The 23,683-nt window shown below is 43.1% G+C and overlaps 1 protein-coding gene across 2 annotated transcripts in view; it reads right to left on the bottom strand.

Annotated features, from left to right (window-relative positions):
* kif21b (kinesin family member 21B) overlaps positions 1-23,683 on the bottom strand; it is a 38,934-nt gene that overhangs the window by 8,147 nt on the left and 7,104 nt on the right. The window contains exons 2-32 of one of the 2 annotated variants that reach the window (XM_061291225.1): positions 18,547-18,769; positions 17,988-18,170; positions 16,821-16,970; positions 15,957-16,094; positions 15,340-15,522; positions 15,042-15,157; positions 14,736-14,931; positions 14,087-14,276; positions 13,947-14,010; positions 11,457-11,687; positions 10,810-10,933; positions 10,600-10,735; positions 10,303-10,491; positions 10,028-10,227; positions 9,851-9,958; positions 9,314-9,630; positions 9,060-9,243; positions 8,776-8,979; positions 8,533-8,634; positions 7,860-8,025; positions 7,711-7,771; positions 7,578-7,626; positions 6,871-7,121; positions 6,607-6,675; positions 6,419-6,529; positions 4,799-4,837; positions 1,884-2,020; positions 1,609-1,789; positions 1,321-1,485; positions 676-793; positions 415-585 (exon numbers count right to left, since the gene is read on the bottom strand). In XM_061291225.1, coding sequence (XP_061147209.1) covers positions 415-585; positions 676-793; positions 1,321-1,485; positions 1,609-1,789; positions 1,884-2,020; positions 4,799-4,837; positions 6,419-6,529; positions 6,607-6,675; positions 6,871-7,121; positions 7,578-7,626; positions 7,711-7,771; positions 7,860-8,025; positions 8,533-8,634; positions 8,776-8,979; positions 9,060-9,243; positions 9,314-9,630; positions 9,851-9,958; positions 10,028-10,227; positions 10,303-10,491; positions 10,600-10,735; positions 10,810-10,933; positions 11,457-11,687; positions 13,947-14,010; positions 14,087-14,276; positions 14,736-14,931; positions 15,042-15,157; positions 15,340-15,522; positions 15,957-16,094; positions 16,821-16,970; positions 17,988-18,170; positions 18,547-18,769 — 4,756 coding nt within the window. The remainder of the gene's footprint in view (positions 1-414; positions 586-675; positions 794-1,320; positions 1,486-1,608; positions 1,790-1,883; positions 2,021-4,798; positions 4,838-6,418; positions 6,530-6,606; positions 6,676-6,870; positions 7,122-7,577; positions 7,627-7,710; positions 7,772-7,859; positions 8,026-8,532; positions 8,635-8,775; positions 8,980-9,059; positions 9,244-9,313; positions 9,631-9,850; positions 9,959-10,027; positions 10,228-10,302; positions 10,492-10,599; positions 10,736-10,809; positions 10,934-11,456; positions 11,688-13,946; positions 14,011-14,086; positions 14,277-14,735; positions 14,932-15,041; positions 15,158-15,339; positions 15,523-15,956; positions 16,095-16,820; positions 16,971-17,987; positions 18,171-18,546; positions 18,770-23,683) is intronic. The other variant, XM_061291227.1, reaches the window with a different exon arrangement.

Genomic DNA, 23,683 nt, shown 5'->3' with positions numbered 1-23,683 from the left:
AGCTCCTATTAAGTGCCCTTCCAGATCAACTCAACGTCGAGGGTCCAACTAATTGACCCCGTAGCCAGACAAAAAGTGCAACTTTGCCAGACAGTCGCTCAGCCTGACCCACTAACCCTTTGATATGGAAGATGTGGAAGCAGCTCGCTAAAAGGACATTCTTAATGGCAGACGATAGATGCCTTAAACATCAAGCTAATTTAACATAGACGGTTTCTTTAAATCTTATAAAGCAGCAATCCCCACTCTGGAGCAGAAAAGTCTTTGTGTCATTGAGTGTTTTTTGCTGTTGTTGACACCAGTCACATGTAACCTAGATTTTATCACTTGAGTGACGGCATATGGTGCAAGAGGTATTTATTACTCAGCTGGCATTCTTCTGAAACAATAGGCCACAACACACACAAAGCATACCTGACTGAGCTCCTGCTGTTCCAAATCCCATTTTTTAATGCCATTGTCTCTCGATCCACTGAACAGCACGTCTCCCTGCACGGTCAAACATTCGATGCCGTCGTAATGCGGTGGCTCAAAGTTATGAGCCGGCCCGATGTTACCCGGGGTCCCCTCCGCCACATCGAAGACCTGGAAATGGAAGTACAAAGCACCGTGAAATATCTTTAACGATTATCCTGACAATGTTACTAAAAATCAGACTGAAAAAGGTGCAACTACCTTTACGTAATGGTCTTTCGAGCCAGTGATGACTTGATCTTTGCCCAGCAGAGACTGTCCCACCGTCAAACACATGACGGAACCAATGTGGCCAGTCAGCTTGCCCAAAGCTTGCATCCTAAACACACACGTACAAGAAGTTGAAGCTCATTTTCACCGCACAAAGCCTTTTACAATTTCACCAATAAACCCAGCTGAGCCCCTGTCACAGGCTGACTTGATACTAATAGGGTCTATATTAAATGCATTTGGATCTTGGCAGAATTCCTACGCATCAATAAACTCTGAGATTTTCTGTTTTCTCTGTGTCCCTGAAGACAAATGAAAAAATATGAATACAAAATATAAAGAGTGTTCACAAAAACACATATATAAATATAAAGAGTGTTCACAAAAACAAAACATCAGTATTGTGGAGCTTTTTAGTATCTTCTATAAAATGATGAAAAGTATTTCTTGCAATTGATGTCTGATTTGTGTCTGTCGGTAATCATTACAAGGGAAAAAAAAATCCTAAATTAAGAAAATCTATAAAAATCATAAAGGAGCTTTGTAAGTAGATTGAACACTATGAGACATATTTTGTTGACGCACAAAAAAAAAATGAATATCATTCAAACAATAAAACAAAAGGATGTTCTGTACCTGTTGAGATCCCAGATGCGAACCGTGTTTCCAGTAGCGGCATACAAAACAGATCCTGATGGATTGAGTGCAATTTGGTTGATCTGACATTCACCATGTGCAAATGTTATTGTGCGGGTGGTGGCGCCGGCACACGCGTCGCCTGACACGACTTGTCCTGATGAACTGGATGAACGTACAAATTAAATGATTAATTAATTAAATTAAATTAAATGTACAAACATGTTACTTTTTTGTTGTACCATAATAAATAATTACACAGCCTGTAACTAGTAGACAAGCACTTACGTGAGTGTACGGACGCACTTGGCCGAATCGCGTATGTCCCACACCTTGATGTAGGACGTCGAGACGGAAAAGACCAAACCCGAGGAGGGACAGTATTTAACTGACACCACGTTGTTGGGATGACCTTTGAGCGTGGCAATCTCCTGACCTGTCACCAGGTTCCACATCTTACAGGTACGATCTGGAACAAAGTATTAAGATGCGTAAGAAGATGCTTTCAATGAATTTCTTTTTCAACCACTTGGGTTTTATCAACGCGTTGCTTAAGTGTTTACCTTTGGATCCAGTGAACAGCAGCTCATCTGTGGCGTCCACACACAGGACGGGCTTTGAGTGGCCCTCGGCTACAGACATACACTGCAAGGGGGCTGTCCGGCCCCCCTTCACGCCACCGATAGGATTAATCACACCCCTGAAGAAAAATCATCATTGGCCGTGTTACTTCCTCCAGGCAAAACGAGAGCATATGATCGCTCTTACATTTTTACAGATGGAAACATAACCGCAGGCAAACATGCTTTTTCACACACAAAAAAAAAAAAACACCCAGATATTTACTTTTTAAATGTCATTCGCAATGTATTGTTACAGCTCTTATGCTGCGGCCATTGAGAGTACATACTCGAGGACAATCTCTTGCTCCAAGTTAAATTGAAGTGTTTTCATCCACAAGAGCTCTTTGTTAATCGACCTATTTTTCATCTCACACGCAAACATGCCATTGTGACCACTGTTTAAAAAGGTACACACAACTGTCTCTGGATGTTCTACCCACTGACACTCCCCCCCCCCTATGTTACGCTGACAGTCCAAAGTCGAAGAGATCCTGGAAAGCAGTCAGCAGAGTGAGACAAGTGCAGGGAGATGGTGAAGGGGGAGGATTGTGAGAAAATTGGTCTCTGGTGGGTTTCCTAATAACACGAGTGGGCTCTGGGCGTGTGCGTGAAGTGGGTGAGGATGAAAGTGGGTAAAGAAGGAAAGAGTAAACAGTGCAACTGGTTTGCCATTCTAATATGTTTTTTTTTATTTGTATCTTGAATGTTTCATTAGTGATCGTTGGACTTCATATTCCTGCTGGGTTTTTTTATTGGCTTGCAAGGCTGGAGTCGAATCCTGCCCAGCAACCACCGGCAGGTATTGGATGCAATCAGGGCAATTGTGTTGATCTATATTGTTCTGTCAGCAAGATTGTATGAAGAATGATTTGTGTCATCTGAGAGATTTTACTTGTTAGTGTTGAACAGGAAATTGGATAATGGAAAAATGCCCGATAGACAGTAAAAGTGATAATACTTCTCCAGGTATCTATTCTACTTAACTGGCTGGTGCCAATATAAAAACAAAGCTGGGAGATAAATGCACAAACATTGCTATCTACTGCATTAATAAACCAAATTAAAAAAATCAGCCAATAAACAAAAATAAACAAAACAAATAAAATTATAAAAAGAAAAAACAATGCAAGTGCAACCTGCAGAGAAAAACATAAGGTGACATGCAACAATCATGTCCACCACCTTAATGGGTTGGGGGGGTTCCATGGAAAAAAAAAAATACTTTGGCCACCTCCACATCAAAGGGGGACATTAAAAGTACGATTTTTTTTTTTGTTTTTTTTTTTTAGCCCCCATCGTTCATGGAAACCTCAGAATATTAGAAACATTGCAAGGAAAGACCTATTGTAAAATATGCCCTACCTGTAATTTTGGGGAGGGGGAAATAAATACATTAAAAAAAAGTAACTTGTAAAATGAACAATAAAATACTATTAGGAGAGAGGGAAAGGAGGATGATAATTTAACAAAGTAAAAGCTAGGAGTGAAATAGGTCAGTGTATTTTTATGAGCGAATCTCATTCCTGTCTGTTGTCAAGGCTACAGGGAGCTCATTGCTACGGCATGGAATGAAACATTGAATTTTCTTTTTTTATATCTTCCTATTAATATTAAGATATACATTCTACATTATCTGCCCCATGTTCACCCCCCCCCCCCCCCCCCATTCAGGATGCAAACTGGAATATAGCGAGCTTCTCGCAGCAATGGACCGAATAGCACCAACTGCTCCCGCGCTCTATCAGAACGAAAGATCTCATAGTGTGCAGAGTTATGAAGTATGTAAGAGCAGCTAATGGATGTTGCAGTGCCGAGCTTGGGGGACCAACAAAATAATGAGAAATGTGGAGGCAGATCAGTGTGTGTTCCCTGCATCCCACTGAGAAACAGACACAAGTGCCTCTGTGAAAGCCCCATCAAATTGAGAGTTAGTAAGAACTACTGAGAGGAGAAAAGATTTGTGTACATCATTATAAAATGACACCATTTGTGCAATCCTCTTGAACAAAACCTCTAAAGCTCACAAATTAATCTGTCTTTTTATCTTTCACTGGTATAAATACTCAAGGCTGAAAGAACACCAGTCTGGCTTCTCGTTAACACAGAACAGTGTCAATTTGGCAGTTTTTCATACAGATTAGATTTGAGAAAAACAAACAAGTGTAAGGTGTTAATTGGCAAGCTTAAAAGTTGTTGAGATGTAATTGCTATTTTTGTATCGAGTTTTGTTTTGTTTTTTCTGCCATTTTAACATTTTGGCTAAGATTATGAGTTTTTTTTTCTTTTCTCTACGGTTTTGCTTGGAGACTTTTGCCAATCAGACACCAAGTCAATTATTCATTGCAGGCAGTAAAGAGTCCAATGAAAATAATAATAATTAAAAAAAATACATAGTCTGTTTCGTATCGTGTACCACCTCATTAATGTTGCTTATTTTATTTATTTTTGAAGAATGTTACTTCCAAAAGTTTTATAATGATTTGACTCGGGTACCATCCATCTAATTTCCACATTGCTTCTCCTCATTAGATTCACAAGTAAACTGGAGCTGTCTACAATACTGGCAACATGAGAAAGACTTTTTTATATGATTGTGCTGTAAAATCATATTTGCACAAGCAATTTTTGGGTGAAAAGTCCATTAATAGCCTGAGGGCCATTCAGGTTTTGCGTGTACTAGCATCACCACAAAGGAAGCACAATCACATGCGGGTGGAGAGGAAAGTGGATGGAGGAGGGACAGGTGGTGAAGAGGCGGCCACAGACGACCACGGGAACCGTGGTGGTGTCATGGTGGCTTAACAAGCAAATGGCAGAAGACACAGACAGAGAAGGAGAAGACACAGTTAGTCTACCTGAGCACCTCGGAGAGCGACGAATCGCTGTCATCCGACCTGGAGGCAGAAGAGGAAGACGCAGGGTAGGGTGGGGTGGGGTGTCAAGGAGAGGAAAGGAAAGGTTAATCACGCTAAGGATGGGTTACTGGCAATGAGTTTACGAAGGAGGAGGGACTCGGGAAAAGCTCTGGATGTAGATCAGCGCATAAAAGCTTTTTCTGTGATCACTAAACACCGAATGCTTGACTGAAGAAAGATGTCATGTTTGGGAGCCGCCACGTTGTTTTAGCTGACAGGTTACTCACAGAATAAAAAATAAAGAAAAGACCTCAATGTCATATTTGGGGGAATTCATAGGTATGCACTATGTTGTAAACAAGAGTTCAACCATCAGTGAGTTCAGATTATTAGGAGGTGACAAAAGACGACATTGAAATATAAACCTAGCCCTCTGACATTCACAAAATGTAAAATGCTTGAAGAAATGAAAATTAAAAGCAAATTCCACTAGACATGCACGTGAGAACTGCGATATTGTCAGTCTACATGTACTGCGGGACCGTTTGTGTTCAGATCGAAGTTGTTTGAAGGGTTCCTGTGACATACTGTAGATGCTACGGTAATCATTATTTTGTGCTTATGGCAGTTTTCCATCCTGCTAAGCAAACAGCCATTGAGGGAATTCATACTGACCACTCCCCTCATCTCTACATCTCAGTCTGGAATAAAGAATAAGGAATAAAGTTGAGGGTTGAGTTTAAGTCTCAGGAAGACTATGCAGAGATTCGACAACCTCCCCACATTGTTGAGCTGAGTCCATTCAAAATGGCTACAACTGACAAGAAGCTGCATGGAAAAGCAATGCATTGACCTATGTTCATACCAGAAAGAACATCAGAGGCCTTGAGCATAAAAACATCCATAGTATGAAAAAGAAAACATCTCAGCGAATGAGGCAAAATACAGGTAGGAAAAATAAATACAAAGAATGGGCAAAAGCGGCCTGAAATAACAGCTGACATTTGTCGGAATAGTTTTTTTTTTTCCACCATCTCTTCACCACCTTGGTTGCCACTCAATATTGTTGGGCTACACTTTGCGACTGGAGGTTGTTTTTTCTCGTGTATCGATGGGGGAGGAGATGGGAGGGTGAAGAGGGCATACGACCTTTTTTTTTTCATCACTGTGGGCGTAAAGATTTCACCCTTCCATTTGAATGAACACAAAATAAACAACTGATGTGTGTCCTTCTTATTATTTTGCATGAATTCCCTGCCAAACATTAAAAAAGTGATAGTGTAATAAAAATTCTTTCTATCACCTATTATCCACATCAGTGTCTGTTGGTCATATAAAACAGAACTGCTCGCACCAGTGGTTCCCACGAGAATGGTATTAATGCCACTTGAAGTCTTCTAGGGTCCATGATGGAATGAATGTGTGGATAAACTCACTGGAAATTGCACACACTTAAGCGCCACAAAAGCACAGATTAAGCCTTTTCTTCTCCAAACACCTGACCTTCAACCACCCTACGGGCCCAGTAAACCAACGAGAAGACATAAAAATAACTCTTCCTGGTCGTCAGAGCATGTAAAAGGAAAAAAAAAAAAAAGAACAGCATTTTATTGTACTCACTTGTCCAGTGCAGAACCTTGACTTTGGTTGCTGGTGAGCCTCGAGAACACGTTGCGGTCATTCCTGGTCCTCAGAGGAGGGGAGGACGGTGGTGTATAGCCATCAGTGGGCCTGAGATAAAATCCATAAAAACAAGTGTGAGTGAAAAGCAGAACAATGAATGACATCACGGCAAAGGTGATTATCACCTGTATGAACGGTCATAAGATTTCCTTCTGGTGATGGGAGAGGTGTCGTAGCCTCGTGACTGCCTGGGACTGACACACACAAAAACAAACAGTGCTCAAGGGAGTATACAAATGCTAAACACACTAATTACAATTATTATGCCCGTAAAGAAATTAGCAGTGTTACTGACACTAAAACAACTGGCTGACTCATTTTCAAAATGCAAATGCTCACATCCTACTTGACTAAGTCATATTGTACTGAATGAGCATTTTTCAGCTTACAAGGTGTGTCCTCTGATAGGCAAGCTGATGGTGCGTGACACTCTGTCCTTGTGGTAGGGGTCCCGCAGAGAGAGGCTGAGACCAAGGCCCAGGCTCGCCTTGACCGTGCTGAGACCGTCCTCCTGGATGTCGGTCAGCGAGGCCAAAGACTTTGTGATTTGCGCCTGCTTGCAGCCTGACAAATGCTCCAGGGCGGGACCCAGATACTCGGCCGACACCGCCTTCATCTGAGCTGACAGACGAGGTTCCACCTGCGTGGGAGGTGGAAGCCCAGAGAAATAGGCCGAGTAAAAATCAGCGTAATAACGGAATCAAACGGAAATGCAAAATATAAATAAACTGAAGCCAAGCAGCAAGGAGCTGAGCAGGAACACAACACTGGTCAAAATGAAAATGGGAGGAGAGGGCGGGGGGGGGCATTAAAAGATGGAGGACACTCTGTAACCGGAGAGTACATCGGAACTGTGTCAAATGATAAATTATTTCACACTCAACATCAAAGCTGGAGAGGCAACTTGTAATTGCTTGCTTATACTGCCACCATGTGGTTAATAAAAGGACATATAGACGTCATTGGAAGTAAATATTCAGATTTAATACAGTGGTTAATCTGTCCGTAATTAAGGCTAGACGTGACACGGGTTAAAACAAGTGAGTTGCACGCAATAAATAATAAAGGAAGGCTGAGAGCAAATAAGATGCTTTACCTTTATTTTGAGGTCTTCTTGGCTGTTGGATTCTTTCAGTAAAGAGACACTGGAGAAGAAAAAGGGGAGCTCAGGTAAAAATATATATATATATCATTCCAATGACTAAAATGGCAGGAAGATGAAATTTCACCTGTTCTCTGAGGCTTGACTGAACTCAGAAGGTTCCTCATCTGTGCTGACGTAACCGTTCTCTGAAAGTGAGTTGGGGCGCGAGACATCTCGGTCGGTAAAACACATTGGGCCCAATCAAAATTCACTTATGCAACCATTTGTGCTCACCCTGCTGTACATTGAGAAGGAGAGCCTGCAGTTCAGGGATGCATTCAGCTTTTTCCCGCAGAGCATCGAGGATCATGTGATTTTGGGATGAACCGATCACGTCGGTCTGTCTCAGCTGACCTTCCAGGAGTCGGATCTGAGCCTCCTTCTGTGCCACTTGCAAGCTCTAACACACACACAAAACCACAAGTGTGACTGTGCTGATGAGTGCCAGCCTCATGCTTACACAACAGAAAGGACGGAATGCTTACAATCTTGTCATTTGCAAAACAAACAAATGTGTGTCGGTAGAAAATCTGTTTGGTTGATGTATACATGAGACAGAATGCATTTATACCCTCAACAGTCCAGAGTTACAATGTTGAAAACAAAACTTTTTCTTGGTCAAAGCATTGGGGACAAGCTGTTCCACATACAGACGCTCGAGGGGATGGAAGAAGTTTGAGGATTTTTTTTTTTTACCAAAAGTTACAGGGTCATTTAAAATTGGAGGGAAAAGTGACATTGAAATATACCTGGTAATAGATGGTGGCTGAATTATTATAATTTTTTTAGATAATAATCCATCAATCCTATTTTCCATATCGCTAATAAAATATAAAGAATATCAAAGACGAAGCACATGACTTGACCAGAATACGCTTTTTAGTGGTTCTTGTTTATACTGACAGACCTTGTCAATGGAGGCCTTGAGAAAATGGTCCAGCAGGTGGCGCGCTTCAGCCAGAGAACATGAGCTGATTACCACTGATGTATCCACTGAGTCCAACTCATCCTGTAACAAATTGGCGTTCTATTAAAATGATTATTTTTAACCATTTCTCTTTAAAATCATTCATATAATTGTTCATTTAACTAACAGTCATTTATTGAGTACGAGTTTTTGTCCTAGCGTGTCAATTTGTCTCTTCCGTACCTTTGATTCTTCTATCTGCACAATAGTCGCCTGGCAGTCGGACAGACTGTCATTTATGTAATCGATGTTAGCGTTCAGAACCTCGAGATCCTCGCCGATCTCCAAAAGGAGTCGGTCCTCTGCTTCTGGACCCTCCCCTTCGGCCATTAGTACGGCTCGCTTGTGCGAGAGCGCCTCCTGCTGGACCGTCAGCTCCTCTCGTTTCTGACCAAGGGAAAAAAATTGGAAGAGTTTTACATCTGGAATAGGAAATTGTGTATGACATAGATCAGTGCCTCCCAAACCTTGATGAGTCGATCCATGTCAGCTTCTACATTGGCAATGGTCATTCTCTGCATGACGATGTCCATAATGCGCCGTTCCAGAGTTTGCCACTTTTGACGGGCCAACTTGGAGAAGGCTACGGATCGGCCCGCCGTTGCGTTGGTGCCGACGCCCGTCGGCTTCCGCTGCAGCTTCTTCCGGCTGCTGTAGAAGGGAAGTGAAAGATTACGACACGGCATACACAGCGTCCATCGCATGACTGAGGCCATCTTACCCAATGACCCGCGTTCCATCCATGCTCCCCTCGCTCTCTCCCAGGTATCCATAGCCATTGTTTTTGTTGTTCCACTGTCGCACTAACCCGCTCACAGTCTTTCCGCTCTCGGGTTCGGAGCTGCTTGCCGTCGTGCTGGCGGACAACTCTGCGCCAGAGTCGGTAACCGGGGCGGTCTGATTCCAGCGGGCCACGCGTCCAGCTACGCGGTCTGACATGGGCTTGGCCAACCTACGCAGGGCGGTCACCTCCTGTGTTTTCCTGCGCAGGACCAGCTCCTGTTGTCGCTTCTGGGACTCCAGGGCCCGGATTTGAAACTAATGAGTATGAAAGGGAGAATAAATTGAAAATATGACACAAAGGATGACTACATTTGAGTTACATTTGCAAAATGGGATTACAATTGCGTCCCCCTGGTGGTTGACTTTTGAAATAAGACCCCCCCCCCCCCCCCCCATCCTCATTCCATGAGACATAGCAAAGACAAGCAACAAAATGTTTCCGTATCGCCCAGTCGGAGACCTAAACCGGACTGACCTCTTGTCTTCGCTGCTCCTTCTTGAGCTGGGCAATCTCTCGGTTCCTCTTGGCTTCCACCAGCCTCCTTCTCTGCTGCTCCTCCTTCATCTGCTTCATCACCGCCACCTAGAACAGATGAGATAGGTGAGGTGGCGCCGATCTTCATCTCTCCAGTCTGTGTTCTCGTTCTCTCACCTTGGCTTTCTTCATCTCATTGACCTCGGTTTGGAGTTTTTTCAGCTCCCGCTCGTACCTGCCTTGGTTTTTAAGCAAACGCGCGTGTTCCTTCTGTGCAGCTTGGAGCTTCAAAAGGTCTCGGTTCATCTCCTTAAGACGTTTCTCATACTCCTGCTTTATGCGGTTAGCCTTCTCCTCCGTGTAGTTTTCCATGGACACTGTGGAGCCCAGTCATAAAGTAAATAAATGAATGACCTTAAAAAAAAAAAAAAAATCCAGGTGAGTAGACTCACTGAGGTTTTGAAGCACGCGGTCCCTCTCCAGCTGGGTGTCTCGGATCTTGTTCTGCAACAGAATGAGCTTCTCCTCATACTGGAGCTTCAGCATCAGCAACCTCCTCTGGCTGTTCTCCAGCTCGTCTATTAACTTCTGCTTGATCTCAATCTCGCAGGTCAGGTCAGCAAGGTCGGCCTGAAAGTTGGCTGAGAGTGGAGAGACAATCAAAAAGGACAGAACTCAAGACACGGCACTACATCGCTACACATTCAATATTTTTTTTCACATTAGTGTCCAAAGTCAAAGAAGCACACCTTTCTCATCAGAATCTGAGTCCGAGTCCACCAGGCTCTCATCGCTATCAAACTCATCATCTTCCTCCCTTCCTTCCTCCTCCTCCTCCTCCTCTTCATCGCAACCACTTTCTTCCTGCAACGTCGACATGATGTCCTGCCCAGAAAGATCGAGATATCAGGCGGAAGCTCTTCCTTTCGTCTTTGTTATGAATCAAACTTTGACGTTACCTCTGTGTGATTGTCATCCGAATCGATCTCTCCGTTCAGTCCGTTTTGTCCATTTTGGCCGTTGTCGCCGTTCTCGTGGTTGTGTAACTTAACGCGTTTTTTCAACCCTTTCTCCAACTCTGGACTGAAGGACAGTTAAAAAAAAACGTATTTGTCCGTAGCTGCGAATGCGACTGTAAATGGTTGTTTGTGTATAACATATCATATAGAATGTATGGATTCATTGATTTAATAAAAAAAAATAGTGGTATGCAAAAGAAAGGCCAAATAATATTGATCCATTTTGAGCGCAATCTAACCCTCTCCATTAGTGCTCCGAAAAAGTTCTTAAGTGATGTGCTCAACATAAAAACAAACTCATTAGCCATCACTTTTGCTTTTAGCTCTGTAGATTTTATGAGCACATTTACCCTCCCCTTTGCTCTGAGCTTTACGAGCATGCATCTTATCAAACCTACATCCCATTAAATCCCAATTAGCCGTTTGGACTGTGCACTCTACTCTCTCACGACCTAGTGGCCAGCTGAATGAGCCAAAGCTAGTTTTACTCCTGGCTACATCCCAATTCCATTCAGTGACCTACATGGAACCTCAATGGCAAGGGCAGAGTTTCAAAAGAAATGAATACGAGGCGATTATTTCCTCACCTCATCCTCCTCTGCCTCCTCTCCTTCTTCTTCAGCCTTTCGATGTCCAGCTTGGCCCTGCGCAACACGTCCGTCATTTCGGCCTCCATGGACATGGTCGAGGGGGACGAGCCAGGGGGGTGTCCAGGGGCCGGGCTCAGAGAGGAGGAAGCGCAGGTCGCTCGAGAGGAGGGCCGAGCGGCTTGACGTCGCAATGATTCGTTCATGGCCTCGCTCTCCAGCAGCTTGGATCTAAGTGAAAAAGACAGTTGATGAGTTTTGACTTTGTTAAAACCTGATAAATTGCTGCCGCTTAATGAGGCCTCGCATCCAAATTTTGTGAGCTCGCATGTTGCGCGTCCTTGTAAAAAGGGTGGGGTGTAGCCCTTATCTCCAATTCCGATCTTAGCCTTAGACCTCGTTCGATTAACGAATTTAAAACTTTTGAAGTTCTCGTTGTTCGATCCACAGCCTTGCCGTCGTTTTATCTCGCTGTTATCTACCGTCCGCCCGGAGCTTACTCTGGTTTCCTGGATGAATTTTCTGAATTTGTGGCTGACCTGTAGTGACAAATGCGGATAATATAATAATTATGGGGGATTTTGATATCCATAGAAATTTACTGTGGGAGCCACTTACTGTGGCGTTTCAGACAATGATTGAAACGTTCGGTTTTACGCAAGCAATACAGGCAACAGCGGATAAAAATGGAAATACTTTAGATCTGGCATTGGCAACCTCAAATATAACAGTACTGCCATACACTCCTGTTATGTCCGATCACTACCTAATAAAATTTGAAATTTCACTTCTCTGTCAACGATTAGGGATGAGATCACGGTGATCGTTCCAACCACTCAGTCAAGACCGCCGATTACTAGAGCTGACAGATCATGCGATATCTTTCTCAAATTTTAAAAGCGTGTCCCTTGAAAGGCTTACACAAATGATTAGTGCGGCTAAACAAACATGTTAAAACCGTCCGTTTTAAATATAATTAATCTCTCTGTCTCCACTGGTATCGTGCCAACAGCCTTTAAAACCGCTATTATTAAACCCCTACTTAAGCGACGAACTCTCGACCCGGACCGTCTCAGTAATCATAGGCCGGTTTCAAATCTCCTGTTTATAGCAAAACATTTTTGAAAAAGGAGTAGCGCAGCAGCTTAATGATTACATGGTCGCCAACAATCGATTTGAATCGTTTCAGTCTGGTTTTGGAGCGAACCACTCCACTGAGACAGCACTTGCGAAAGTGACCAATGATCTCTTCATAACTAGTATTCTTCAATCTTAGTGCCGCCTTCAACACTGTACGTAGATTTCAATATTTCATAAGAACACCTTAAAACCTGCGTTGGTATTTCAGGGTAAGCACTTTGCTAGTTTAATTCCTATCTATCTGACAGGACCCACCGCGTGGTCCATGGCAACATGACCTTTGAGCTCACAAACGTTACGTGTGGTGTCCCGCAGGGATCGGTGCTCGGACCCATACTATTTAAGTATTAATATGATCCCGCTTGGGGACATAATACGTAATAATTAATTTTCAATGTTATGCGGATAACACCCAATTATACAGTTAGGTCCAAAAATATTGACGCAATCTTCCTATTTTTGGGCATTGCATGCCAACACATTGGATTTGAAATGAAACAACTACAACGGAATTGAAGTGCAGACTTTAAGGTTTAATTCAAGGTGTAGAACATAAATATGTAATTAAACATATAGGAATTGTAGCTAATTTTATACAAACACTCCTTATTTCAGAGGCTCAAAAGTAATTGGACAAATAAATATAACCCTAACCTTCGCTCGCAAAACGCTAGTCTTTTAGTGACCCCGAGGGCCAAAAAAAAAATCCGCAGGATCTAGAGCTTTGGAATGCCCTACCGATAGATATCAGAACTGCTACCTCAGTAGAAACATTTATTAAGACACGATTAAAGACACATTTTTATGCTTTTGCCATGAATGAACCTGTGGTGGCCGATTCGGCTGGAGTTTGTGTTCGCTGTCCTCCTCCCCCCCTCCCCGGCTGGATGACACCCAAACTGATAACAGCTGTCTGGATTTCTTGCCGACCAATCGGGATGAGCGCGGATTACCCCCCTCGAAGACACTGCCAGGACAATTGAGGGCACCTTCCTGCAGCTCTTTATTTTGAATTGGACATCCACTTTTTCTTTGGATTGTTTTACATTATGTGTTCTATGTGCCCTCTCTGCATCCATTGCAGCCTGGTCATCCTGGAAGGGGCATCCTCCCATCTGTGGTCTCTTCTCAAGGTTTCTCATTTTTTCCCCCAGTAGGGTTTTTTTGAGTTTTTCCTTGCCCTCCTGGGAGTTTAAGATCAGGGGATGTTGAGCATATTTGTCAATTTTTGCACATGTGAAGCTCTTTTGAGACTTCATTGTGATTTAGGACGATATCAATAAATTTGGCTTGACTTGCCATTCTCAGCAAATGACTGATATGTGGTGTAAGAGTAAAAAAATATCTTACCTGAGTTCTTCAATTTCACGAATGTAGTTCTGAATTAGAGCCCCAATCTCCTGGTTGCCCTCACCTAGAAGTCAAGTCAGATGGAATCAAAGACTAAAAGAAAATGTGCCACTATACAAGTTTAAGAGGAGTACACATACTTGACTTGGAGAGCAGCACGCTGACCTCGTTGGCCAGCAGATGTGTGACTCGGATGTTGAGGTGGTCGATGGTCTCCTGCATGGCCTTCACCCTGAGGCGCAGTGTGTCGTTCTCTCTTTGGAGCATGGCGTTCTCCTGGTACAGGTCGCTGTAACCTTCCGAACCGTCCTCGCATGCCACGCGCTTCCCCTGCATGCCAAGATGAGGACCGACATAAAATACATCATTTGCTGCCCGGCAGATTGCTCAGCGTTGGGCTCTTGGAGTTGCCATTGTCAGACCCTGAATGATAAACACTAGAAAACTCTCTTGCATAATCTATGAACAGAGAGTGCCTGTCTAATCCGGACACAGCACGCAAACATCATTACGTCTGGCGGCAGACGGCCGCGTGTGTTACTCGCAGTTCTTATAACCGTATCCAGGCCGAGCCACATTCACCACGGTCCACTACCCGCGACAGCTCACTTACTCACATTGTAGGTGGACAAGCCAGAGGTCAAAAAGTGGAGAGCATAAATTCTTCTATGTGCAAATAGCTCCTTTCCTATATCTAACACTTTCCTCATCTCAGCTCCACCTATTATCATCCATTGTCATCAAAACGTGTGTGTGCCATCGTTTCCTATTCGATCTCCGAGCACGCACCGCCTTGTACTCCATCAGCTCCATCTGGAGGCGAGCAATCTCGGCACGCAGGGCGCTGATTTGCTGGCTGGTCTTGTCTTGGTTCACTACCACTTTGTTCTTGATGTTGCGCGCTCGGTTGGCATACTTGAGGGTGTTCAGGGTCTCCATGAAGTCGCGGTCGGACGGACTGACGCAGGCGATCATCACGGTGCGGCTGGAGAGAATCATTTCATATATTTATATCGAAGTCCGACGGTAGGATACATTTGTGTTCATGGTTAAGAGGTATGTTTATAGTTTAAAATTATGGTGACCGTCATGTACCTGTTGCCTCCTAGTGAGTCTTGTAGCAGGCGAGTGAGTTTGGAGTCTCGATAGGGGACGTGACCTCCTTTCTTGGTCTGGTCTCCTAAAGCACTGATGACATTTCCCAGGGCCAACTACAACACACACACACAATAAACATGCTACAACATGCCAAGATCAAATGAATATAATGTGTTTACAGTCGGTGAACCCGCACGCACACACACAATAAACATGCTATAACGAGCTAAGATCAAATGAACAAAATGTGTTTACAGACAGACAGATACACACACACATTTTGTTTGTGCCTCACCAGACCACAGTTAATGGAGATTCCCTCCCGGGCTCGCTCTCCTGTAGCTCCAGTGCGTTTGAGCCTCTCCGAACCAGCCAGGTCCACAAAATGGAACTTGGCCATCAGCGCTTCAAACTCGGGCTGCTCGATGGCATTGGAGTCCACACCATTTAATTCCTTGGTCCCCCCGTCTCCGTTTGACTAGCAAGGGGTTTGGATATATGGTGCTTCAAACATCTTTTGCAGAAGCTATTTGCATAAACATATACAGTGGCTGTATACTTAATTTCGTACTTTACATTGACATAATATTATGATAAATAAACAGTTGAGTTTTGTAATAGATGGAGGCAATATTTGACACTGTGCAAACTTTTTGTGCGGTGTTACCGAAATACATTTAATATCAAATTCAAGTTAAAAACTTTTTATCATATTTCTACTTTCCTACCCTTACCTACCTTTTCTATCCTCTGATTAATCCTAATCCTCCTTCCTCTGCCTACTGACAGATTTGAATGTAAAAGGAGATTATAATGAAATTCTGATAAGACTCCCAATGAATCTCCCTCTCACGTCGTGTCTTTTTGTGTTTTATTTTTCCGGCAATCCGTTCACCCTGCAGCAGGGCTCACCAATTCTAAGGGCTGCTGGCAGACTCTCATCTGACAGAGGTGGATGGTGAAGATGGCGTGTGAGCGGGAGCTTTGGGCGTTCATCTGTGTGCTGGCGGTGGTGCGGGACAGCGCGCCCAGTTTCAGACACTGCAGCAACTACACACACACACACAAGATGACTTTTAAATTTGAAATGAAAACAAGGCAACCTGGTGCAATTTGTCCTCACTGCAACCATTTCGTCACTCCGTTCAGATGCAGGAACATTTCAGCTGTTTTGAATTTTACACGCATCACACAAAATACAAGTCTTGACATGCTCACTAAAGTAACGAAAACAAATCATTCGCCACAAAATCAATCAAAATCAGTGAAGCTGAAAAGCAGCTCGCAGGAGCAGAATCTCCTTTGTTAAGCTCGACCCTCATTGTCATTTTTGACAGCAGACAGTTGTTGACTTTTGGGAGCTTCTGTGGGTCTCTGCCATCCCGTGCAAGATGGGTGCCAAAAACTAAACTAAACTTCGACACACTGATAACATTTAGAAAATAGGCCAATCAAACATCCAAAGAGAAAGCCGTCAAAACTTTGCAAATTCCTGTTTTGATGGACGCTGTGAGAGGAATTCATTGAACGGCATGCATAATAATGTTCCCATTTGAATGCCCCTCTCGCATAGCCAAACAAGGTAACAGGAACTTGAAGAACACAAATGTCAGTTTGATGGAATGTACTATAACACTCCAACAATAATATTTTTTTTCAGAATTAAAGCCTCTCTGACAGCATCGATAAAAAGTTGGCCACAATATTCTTTCTAGCACGTTTTTCTGGGATGTGTACATAATGTACGAGCCAATGTATTGAAAAACATGCACTGACCTCCTCCTCAGACTGGACGAGTCTGGAAGTGACCCCGCTGGTGTAGATACTACCACTAGAATTCTCGTGGATTTTTATGGTGGACTTCCGGGTCCGACTCTCTGGATCCCTCGTGGCGTCAAATAAATCCAGGATCTCTTCATTGTAAAGCTAAAATGAATCCAGAATTGAATTTAAATAGCAGTACTTAAGTCATCAAATCAACAATGATTCTGTCGTCACAAACCCAAAACCGTAGATCCTTTTTTTTTTTTTTTACATTGGTCTTTTGAGATTTGATGTTGAATTATTTAAAATACGGACATGCTTGTATAAGAATTATTATTTACAATTACTTCCATACTTTTTCTCAACATATTGACATAAGACAATGTCCCCGGAGCACAAATTTGTACGTAGAAAACCATGTGTCATTTTCATTGTATGTTGTGATCTAGAAATGTGAATTTTAAAAAAAATGGACCTCTTTTTTTTATTGTTTCCTGATCGTCCTTATCAAAACAAACCTAACCACATTTAAACAACCCATTTGCAGTAATGGATCACATGAGTGATGACTGAGGCCAATGAGGCCAAGGGTCACAGAAGTAAGCCGAAAGCTCAGCTTCTCCCAACTTCTACCAAAAACACACAAACACACACACACATATGTTTAACATCAACAGCGATAAGCTTTTGACCTGTGAAGCTACAGAAAGACCACCACCAGAGAGCAACAGCAAAAACAGACATTACCAACAACCAAGCTACATTACTGAGCGCAGTAATATAATTATTTTTAAGCATAATCAAATCACCCACACGCACTTCCACTCACATTCGGAAGAAGCGAAAACATCCAGCAGAAAGCTTAGCTGTCTTTTTATCTCGTTGCTTGCAGATATGCTTCCTACTTTGCCCACTCATCCCTTTCTCTTATCCATCTTGCAGCCCACGGTGATGAAGACTAATGTCAGTCATAATGGGCAACATTCATTGGGACAAAGCACAGAAGACACTCCTGCCCATCTGTCATCAGCTTGTCGCTTCCTGTTTGTGGAAGAGGGTCTGATTCCCTCGTTTCCCCTTTTACTCCCATCTGGTTAGAGTTAATAAGCCCACCCCCCCTTTGCACTCACACACACACACACAGACCCGTGTTTGTTCAATTCCCTCTGCATCACGTACCTCAAGAAACTGGGCGCTGACTTTAAATTCAGGGGGCTGGGTGCCAGCTTCTTTGGCTTTCTCCTTCCTGCTCTGGATCCCTTCAAAGAGGTGGTGAACCGCTCGTGGGATGATGCCCTGCTCCGACATGTCCAGACTCAAGTCGAAACCGGTCCCCATGGTGTAGGTCTTCCCAGAGCCCGTCTGAATGAAGCACAAACAAACTCTGGTATTTAGCTTTCAAATATAGCACAGCCTACAGTCTTACGGAATATCGACCATCAATAAAATCTCGAGCAGTTATTGTCAACGTGGTAAACTGTGAGGTTTCTCCCGAAAGCCTTTGTAAGCATATTTAAGTGCCTCCGGTATGTTTACCAACCGTGGACGTACAAGCAAACAGCACCTGTACAAACAGAAAATTAAAACCTCAAATAATCCCAAACATAAACCCTTTTTGGATTAACACGCATACCGGGTGATCCGATCACAATCTGACAGTACAGGTGGGAAGGAGACGCTGTGTTGTCACGCACGCTTGGCAGGACCTTTAGTGACGGCCGAGATCTCTGCAACCTACCTGGCCGTAAGCAAAGACGGTGGCGTTGTAACCCTCGAAGCAGCCCTCTATGAGCTTGTGCACGCACGCTTGGTAGATGCTCTGCTGTTCCGAGTCGATGTCGAAAACAAAATCGTAGGTGAAAGCCTTGTCTTTCCCCAGGAGCACTTGCGGCTCGCCGGGTGTGACCAACGTACACACGTGGCAACCTTCGATCTTCTCCTTGGCCATCTGAGGACGTATCCTAAGAGATGACAGAAAAGGTGCATTGAATAACCCAAATATGATTTGCTTGGAATGGATGTGATATAAAAACTGCTTCAAAGCATGCCGGAATCGTAATATCAAACATCGGCCATACAAACTAATTCTCCAAACACGTCGTGTATTTGCCTCAGTCATTTTGTTTTTCTTCATTGTCCGTGTCGATTATGTTGATATCCATGTGTGATGTTATTCTGCCTTTCACAGAAATACCTTTCAGGCTTATGATTGAGTCCTAAGGATTAAGAGGCAAATTCCTGACAGCTTGCGTGGGGACACGAAGACATAACCACAACCTGCTAAATGAAACCAAACCTTTGTTGCAAAGTTTTGCTCATTTTATATATTTGCCTACAGAATGAGCAAGACAGCTGCAATGTGGTGATAGAGATCTATATATAGCAGTGCTGCCATTTGCCTAAAAGGGAGCACTCGAACTAATTTGTATCGGAATGGAGCAGCAGGAGTTCAATTTATGAGCGTGGAAGTCAACTTCCTGCAAAGAAAAAGTCATTGCGGTGTACATTAATTTAAACATATGACCTGTCGCACGATCATGCGGTCATATTGGTCTACTTGTGTGAAGAGGTAATCACTTTAGGAAGCAGGCAACATGCTAAACCCAAGATCGATCTTAAGGGGATGCAAATCAACTGGCTCTCTCACTGGGACCAAACCGCAAACACACACACACACACACACAAGGACAAAAAAGTGTATCCAGAATGCATAAAAATAAAACATCACATGTCTGACTCAAGTGCAGTATAAGCCACACACACTGCTAACAGTCCCCACTAATCTCTCAACTCTTCAGACATGAGTGAGAATACAAAATGATCAAATTCAGGACCACCTTCAGACAATCTTGACACCGAGGTTCATACAAATGGAACTGCACATCCCATTTGAGAAATATTCAAGCCTATTATTGGCAGAAAGGGAATGCGACAGGGTCACGTTCACTGGCATGTGCTGATTTTTAGCTGGCGTTTCATTTGTTCACATATTTATTTATTTGCCAAATATCAGTATGAGTGATGTCTTTTAAAACAATGACTGTCAGGCTTCGTGCCGCATCGACGCATTTTTGCTCTCATCAGCGGTTTGCCCATTAGGATAATTAGTTTGCATTCTCATTTAAAAAATGCTTGGCATTTTCCTAGACTCATTTTAGTTTGTAATTACATAATGAAAGTGCCCTATAGTTTTAAGTACTTGGGATGGAGCTCAAACTGAATTTGAGAGTCTCTCAGCGAGCTCTACACGAAGACAAGCATGTCTAACTGCCACACACACACACACACAAATGGAGATAAACACACAAAGATGAAAGTCAGAGTGTCTCCTGGAAGAAGAATGGAGCAGCTATTTATACTCATTTCACAAACTCCCAAAAGCCTCAGCTGGAGCGACAAAGGACGGGATCCATAACATTGATTGGAACAGCAAATGTCTCACACTCGCGTTGACTTTAGTCTCACACACACACGCAATCACTCCAAAGGACATTTTAGCAACAAGAAATATAACCCGAGACCTCGCAATTAAAAGTGTGAATAAGATCAAGGCTGTCAAAAAAAACAAAAAACATTTGAAGCGGATTGTGGATTTTTCACAGTGCTAGTTATCTCATTTTTGGAGATAACGGATTACACATCCTCAAGGCTGAACACACACCCACGCTCGGAAACTCATTATACACAAGCTCTAAGGGAATTCCCTTATTAGACTAATTATCAAACCCAATAGTGCTAATTAGGATTAGGCTGAAAAAGGCAAACAAACTAACAAACACACAGCCGCAAGCTCTAATTGTGCCTCTTCAAACCTTGACAGAAGTGAAAGTCAAAGATGCCAGATGGGAGTGTCGAGTTCACGAACATTCTTGAATCTATTCTAAAGTTCCGTTTTCATTCGGAATGGAATTCAGCAAGTTGTGAGGCCAAAGCGTGCGATGAACTGTATTATCAAGTGAGATAATTCATTTTAGTATGCTGGTTCAATAAAAACACATCAAGTAATAAAACAAATATTATTTTAGTAATTGATGCCCCCAAAACATTACACTGACCACACAAACACATAAAGCAAAATGCTAATGGCGCCTTGACTCCACATCTCCCCTTCAGCTGGGCTGGTCCAGGAGGGTCCGGTTGCCTTGGGAACGACACAAGTCGCTCAGGGACTGCTAATGTGTTATTGACCATATCAGTGCTCACATTGTATTTGCGTTACACCCCCACACCTCCTAAAATACAATAGTGGTGCACAAATGACAACCTATCCAATTATGCTGTAATCCTCAGCAGACTCCAAGTTGCTCACCAATAATCCCAGCACACCAATATCAGCCTGCTGTGTTGACTATGTAACTTGACATCCATTCAACCTTCAAACAACCAGTGTGGCTCTAACCCCCCCCCCCCCCCCCCCCCCCCCCCCCCCCCCGAATGGACATAATTTAGTAAAGACCAACAAACGAGCGCACAGAGGCTGAGTTAATCGTATTCGCTTGAGCTGGGAGTGTTTCGGGGGCTCTGTTGTTTGTCAGCTGGCACGGCGGGCGCAGGAAGCCTGCTACTGCTTCATACAACACTCGGCCCATTTATGTGAAAATAAGACCCACAAACACGCTCACGTAAATAATTCCATTCAGCTCGACTGGCATCATTTCCTTTCTTCGTTTGCTCCGTTTTTGTAAATGTTATTCTTGACAACGTTTTATTCTGGTGCTGTGATTTTATTCATCCGGTCGTGTCTTCCCTTCACATGTTGCCAGAATGTGGACAGGACCAGTTCCATTTCTGTTGTTTCCGATAACAGCAGAGGCCAAAGTGGTTTGTTTCTCGCTGCCTCCGTTTCGATCACTCTGGCTTGCTTTCTTTCATCCAAACCATCAGAGATCATTTTCTTAGAAGGCGAAAAGCCGACATTTGGCGAGCGATGAAATCACTGCGCAAATAAAAAAGGAGGACCAAAAAAAAAAAAAAAAAAGGAGATTAGGCTCAGACTGAAGAATGAAAACATTGATTTGTCTCAGATAACACCCTCCAAAAATTCACACTGAATAGGAGCGCCTCAGAGAAACGTTTTTCTTTTTGGACTGACAGTTAAGAAACTACGGCCATAATGATGATACGGCCATGTCCGATGATAAGTGCCCGCATTTTACTGTGTGGACTTGATTTGTTTTATTTTGACACACAGTCCTGATGTCAGTGTTTGCTCACATTTTAAAGAATTTAACCAGTAAGTTTTTAGTAACACGTATTGGCAGTAGTTTGTTGTCGCCAACCGCATGTCTCCAAGTAAATCAGTCAGTTTCCACATGTGCTAACCTGAAACAAAATGGTCTTTATACTATCTTAAGTTCACGTGGATGTATTGAGAGGGCCGAATGCAGTCGAGCAACACTCTCGCTCCTGATGCGAATCTGCATATTTATTTTCCCAAGCAAAACGCAAGATGACAGCTGTGACAGCTCCAAATATTAAAGCTACGGCACTCTGATTTATCCTTTGCTTGTTCATCCAGAGCAGTAAACACATCAAACACATCATTGCCTGAAGTCAGCCTATTGCTTTGGTTTCCAACCGTCCACAATTTAGCTTCAACTTGCTCTACTCCCATTAGCGTCGTTTCCAAAAGAGTGAATGTCGTCAATCTGAAAATAAAGTCCTGCCCAGAAGACAAGTGCAGACAGAAATCATTAGCGACAAAAATGAAAAGGAATAAACAATGCAGAAAACCATTCATCTCTTTTGGGTTGTTGATGCTGAGGGCATATTGATGACTGAGGGATGAAACTGGAGAGCCCCTGAGGTGCAGTACAGTGGCAAGAAGCTCACAAGTGTGGTCAAAACTGGAGGAGAAATTACGGAACGGTTTCAAATAAAACTGACCCGTCTCCAAAGCAAATTCTCAACAAGAGAGGATGATTTGTTTTTTTTCTTTTAATAATGAAATTGGCCACCAAACAGATTCAATCAAATACTTCATCCTAATTTCTTTTAGAAATGAAGTCTCTTGTGCATCAAGATTGAATTTACCCTCAACGCGTCTGGTTACTACTTTCCTTAATTAAGGATTGCACACGAAAGGCACCTCTGTGATTTGTAAGTACCGGTAAACCTTTTCCGGTCCTTCTGCCCATTTCATCAGTCCTGCATCGATTTCCCCCGGATCATCGGTCTGCCGTGAGCGAGAACGTAAACCTATCAACTGCCTCCCACCTTTAATTGACTTTCTATCTGTCTTTGCATCCGTTTAGACGCGGTATAATCTTCACTGACAGCTCGCCGTGTTGTGTTTATGAGACACTCGTTGAAATACAAAAAAACTTACACTACAAGCATAAAAAAACATTTAAAACAAATAAATAAAGTATAATATATGGAATAAAAAAATATGAATCTGAGATTACTTGGGCCTTATGGAAAATAAAATAAAAAGCATATTGGTTTAGATTTATATACAGTATACCTTCAATGATACAAAATGATATACTAATACGGCCATGACAGAGAATTGATCTCAAACTTTTATTACCTCAATGTGGCACACTTTTTGCAATGCTAACCTTCCAGACGGGCAGCCATGCAGCCTTCAGCCATTGTTGGCCATCGGCAACAAGCGATAAGAGATTGCGGCACTCACATTCTCTGTGCTCATTGATTTGACTGCTTGTGTTGGCACGAAGTGTCGCTTGCTGGAACACAAACGGGCAAAGTGGTTCATCGACATCAACGCGAGCCTTTTCTTAACCCAGCCAGACTTCGGGGCCGGGGTTGCCCTACATTGTCTAGGTCGACTACATTTGCCCACCATCTCCTTCAGTCGATTTACTTTGGAAAGACACAGTCTGTCAAGTTAATAAGTTTAAGGGCTTAAT

Source organism: Syngnathus typhle, linkage group LG11 (genome assembly GCF_033458585.1).
Source record: "Syngnathus typhle isolate RoL2023-S1 ecotype Sweden linkage group LG11, RoL_Styp_1.0, whole genome shotgun sequence".
In the NCBI taxonomy this organism is placed as follows: domain Eukaryota; kingdom Metazoa; phylum Chordata; class Actinopteri; order Syngnathiformes; family Syngnathidae; genus Syngnathus; species Syngnathus typhle.
Note: the sequence above shows the minus strand (reverse complement) of the source record. Positions and strands in the feature narration are given on the sequence as shown.